This window comes from Morone saxatilis, unplaced genomic scaffold (genome assembly GCF_004916995.1).
Source record: "Morone saxatilis isolate NCDOM2014 unplaced genomic scaffold, NCSU_SB_2.0 Contig0, whole genome shotgun sequence".
Taxonomy (NCBI): domain Eukaryota; kingdom Metazoa; phylum Chordata; class Actinopteri; family Moronidae; genus Morone; species Morone saxatilis.
In genome coordinates this window covers 20,270,301-20,273,808 of record NW_023339650.1, presented here as the reverse complement: position 1 = coordinate 20,273,808, position 3,508 = coordinate 20,270,301, and the positions used below count along the sequence as shown (strand labels likewise).

Here is a 3,508-nt window from a genome sequence, read left to right as displayed (position 1 = left end):
AACTCAAAAGAAGCAGAAGTTAGTATAGTTTAGTTTTGTGCTAAAGGAATTAAAGGCCTGTCCCCAATAAAGGCAGGGGGAGTTCAGTGATTTAAGTAAATAAACGCCCGGGCTATTATTAGAAGTTGTACAGTATGTGTGTGTGTTTTGGGAGAGGATCTGATTACCTGGTAGAACTCGATTCCCTGGTCGGTGATGAAGACGATCTCATTCCAGTTGGTCCAACAGAAACCCAGAACATTGGCGTTCTTCGTCTACAGGACGAGACAAAAACAATACGCTCTTCATCAGCTGTTAAACTCAATCAACTTCCTCTAATCTGAAACTTAAAAAGACCAACAGGACAAAAGGATGAAGGAGGAAGAGGACGATGAAGCATTACCTTGCACTCCTGAGTGAACTCTGTGTGCGGATAGTCGGGTATGAAGTTGATGAAATCCTACAAAATAAACATAAAATCAATAGTTACTCTTTAACCACTTACTTTACTTTGAAAAAACAAAGTTAGAAAGCGCTTCCTGTTTCTCACCACGGACTTTGAAGTTCTCTGAACGGCCAAGATCTTATTTCCGATGGAGAACTTTATACACTTCACTTCTCCTTTATCGTCCATTCTGAGGAGGAAACGCACATCGAAGGGTTAATATAAATATATAATCATTTAAATCACATTTCACACCTTCAGATATTATTCCTGCACAGGCTGAGGTACCTGAAGGCAACACTGCTCTTGTCTTCCGGGCCTTTGACCACGACTCCGGTGGCGCCGCCTGAACGCACCGCGAACACCTGCAGCCGGAAAACAGGAAGGAAAGATATCAGAAACCCAACTGGATCAATAATAACAATCAACCCTTCAGAACATAAAATATTACTGTTATTGATCACCAACTGTCTTAAACGTTTTCAGTTAAAAGCACTAATAAATGATTATATATTATACTATAATATATAATAATGTATTTATAATGCAGAACTTTTCAAAGCACAAAAGTCTAACTTCTTTAAAATCAGCTTAAGGTTCAATGTCTCATCAAAATGGAATTATTGTACAGCCGAAGCTTTAAAGGGGGGGTTGCGAGGCCTTCTTGATTTTAATGTGTGAGAGAAAACCTTAAAGATAAACACAGCAGGTCTAAATCTCAGTGTCTGGTTCACTTCTGTGAAGAAAAGTGAATATAAAATGTCTAACAGAGCAATGACAGAGTGTCAGGGAGAAGGAAACACTGAATTTGTCAAAAAAGAAGCTTTTTAAGTTTGAAAGATTGCTAAAAAATAAAAAGAAATACAGAAAACAGACAGATAATTGTATAAAAAGTCACATAAACAGGAAATAATCTGCTGAAATTAACTCATTTTACAAACTTCTTGCAGCTTCTGATTCACTATCTGACTTCATTGAACAGCTCATATAAAATCCCACTATATTATGTCTCTGAGTCAGTTTAATAACTCATAACTCTAAATATAACGCACTGTAACTAATATAAACTGCATTACAGTGTCAGTTAGCTCCGGGTTGGCTCACCTGTTTGTTGGCCTCGTCGAAGAACACGTTGTTGACGTTTGACGCATGCTCAAACTGCACCGGGCTCTCACACAGCTCCAGGTAGTGCTCCTCACTCATCGTGCGCAGGTGTTCACTGCTCTTTACAGATGTTCTACAGATGTTTTACTGCTGTCATCAGAGTCCTGGTAGCATCTAACGCTAACCCGGAAGAGACGCTCCGATCAGCTGCTGTTACACTTCCGGCGCGGCTCTTCAGAATAAAAGCGGCGGTTAGACGCACGTTTATAGATGTGTAGTCCTGAAGTCGGGTTAAATTTGTGTTTAGAGTTAATTTCAAGACACAGGGAACGAAAATGAATTATTATTATTGATTATTTATTTATTTATCACATTATAATTCCTGATGATGTAATCTAAATACCAGAGGATACCTTTTTTAAAACCTCTGAAGGACCCAGTGAACTAAAGACGCAGATTAGTCATTATTAGTAATTACTTATTCATTTATCACCTTTATTATTATTACAAATAAGTGATAATACAATTATGTAATCTACAATCACAATTAAAAAGAACAGAATACAGTTTTAAACTCTGAAATGCTTTTTTTGTGTGCATTTGATTCATTTCTCGACTACAAATTTATTTAAATCAGAACTATTTCTGAGCTGTTTTTTGTAATACAGTTTTTATTCTTTACATTTAAATTTAAATGTTGTTAATGCAGTTTCTTTTCTGTTTGAATTTCTTGTGTATAAAATGTGCTGTACAAATAAAATTGCATTTATCTTCATTGAGTTTTGAAACATTTTGTGCAATTTAAAACCCTTAATACAAATAAACGTGCAAATCATGACATAAATGTTTAAGGTAGCAATGTTGTTTTTGGTAAAAATGTTTTTAAACCATTGTCTAGTTAATGTTTGGCAAACAGACTTTAATAAACCTGATTTAGACTTTAAACTGAAGCACTTTCATATCTCAAAATAAGTATTTTGCCCTTCAGTTCATATTTCTATCTGTCTTTTATTCTGAAGGAGGCAGATCGGAAGTGTTGTTGTTTTTTCTGGCCGTCATGTGACAGCCTGACGATCACGTGCTCAGACATGAATAGTCCAGACAGAGAATAAACAACAAAACAGAACAAACCTTTAATAATGAACACAGCTGTTTATATATTTATATTAAAACAAATAAAAACACAAACAAGAGTTTTTTAATCTTCATCCTTTAATGTGTCTGCAGACAGAGACACAGACAGAGACACAGCGATTTAAAGACGACTTTAATTTACTCACACGAGCTTCATAATCAACAGGACGAAGAGTTCAACTGTAAATGTGAAACAGCGTCTGGATCTTTCATCGTATTGGCTGCTGATGTTTGTGTTGATTAGTAAATGCAGTTATAACCTCCTCACGTATCACACACTGTGTGTGCTCGTCTTCCTCAGCGTCACCTGGAGAGGAAGGGAAGTCTTCCTCAACCCTCATTCCCCAGAAACTCAACAACTATTTAAGATAAAGATTTGACCTTGCAGCAGGTCCTCGTGTAGCTTTTTATTTTACTGCGATTCTCACAAACAAAAAAAAACAAACACAAACCAGAATCGGCGCCGATAAAGCAGCGGGAGCGTTTTGAGGTTCGGGCTCAGGACGCTCCGACTTCAACATCCAACACGGTGAAACTCATCCCTCCTGCAGCCAGGAGGAGGCGCTCCGTCCTGCAGTTGGTGGGGGGGTCAGTGGGTGGTGGCGGGGTCCTCCAATGGGGGGGGCTCCTCCGTTCATCACCTCTTTTTTTTTTTGCGTTTTCAACACGGCGGGATCGTGAAGAGAGAGCGTGCTGGGCGGCCGCTAGTCGTCGGCGTCGGGTTTTAAAGGAGGGCCGCCGTCCTCAGAGGACACGGGGAAGCTCTTCTTCCCTCGCCGCTGCACGTGGTCTTCATTCCTCTTCTCCAACGCCACGATCTGTCGGAGGGAGAGAGAGAGAGAGAGA

The 3,508-nt window shown here is 39.1% G+C and overlaps 1 protein-coding gene across 1 annotated transcript; it reads right to left on the bottom strand.

Moving 5' to 3' along the window:
* Positions 1-83: 83 nt before the first annotated feature.
* Positions 84-1,747, bottom strand: LOC118334557 (regulator of MON1-CCZ1 complex-like). The gene is made up of 5 exons (XM_035670527.1): positions 1,529-1,747; positions 713-789; positions 530-614; positions 383-439; positions 84-254 (listed from the first exon to the last, which is right to left on the bottom strand). The coding sequence occupies exons 1-5, from the start codon at positions 1,625-1,627 to the stop codon at positions 84-86; spliced, it is 489 nt and encodes a 162-aa protein (XP_035526420.1). The 5' UTR covers positions 1,628-1,747.
* Positions 1,748-3,508: the final 1,761 nt, after the last annotated feature.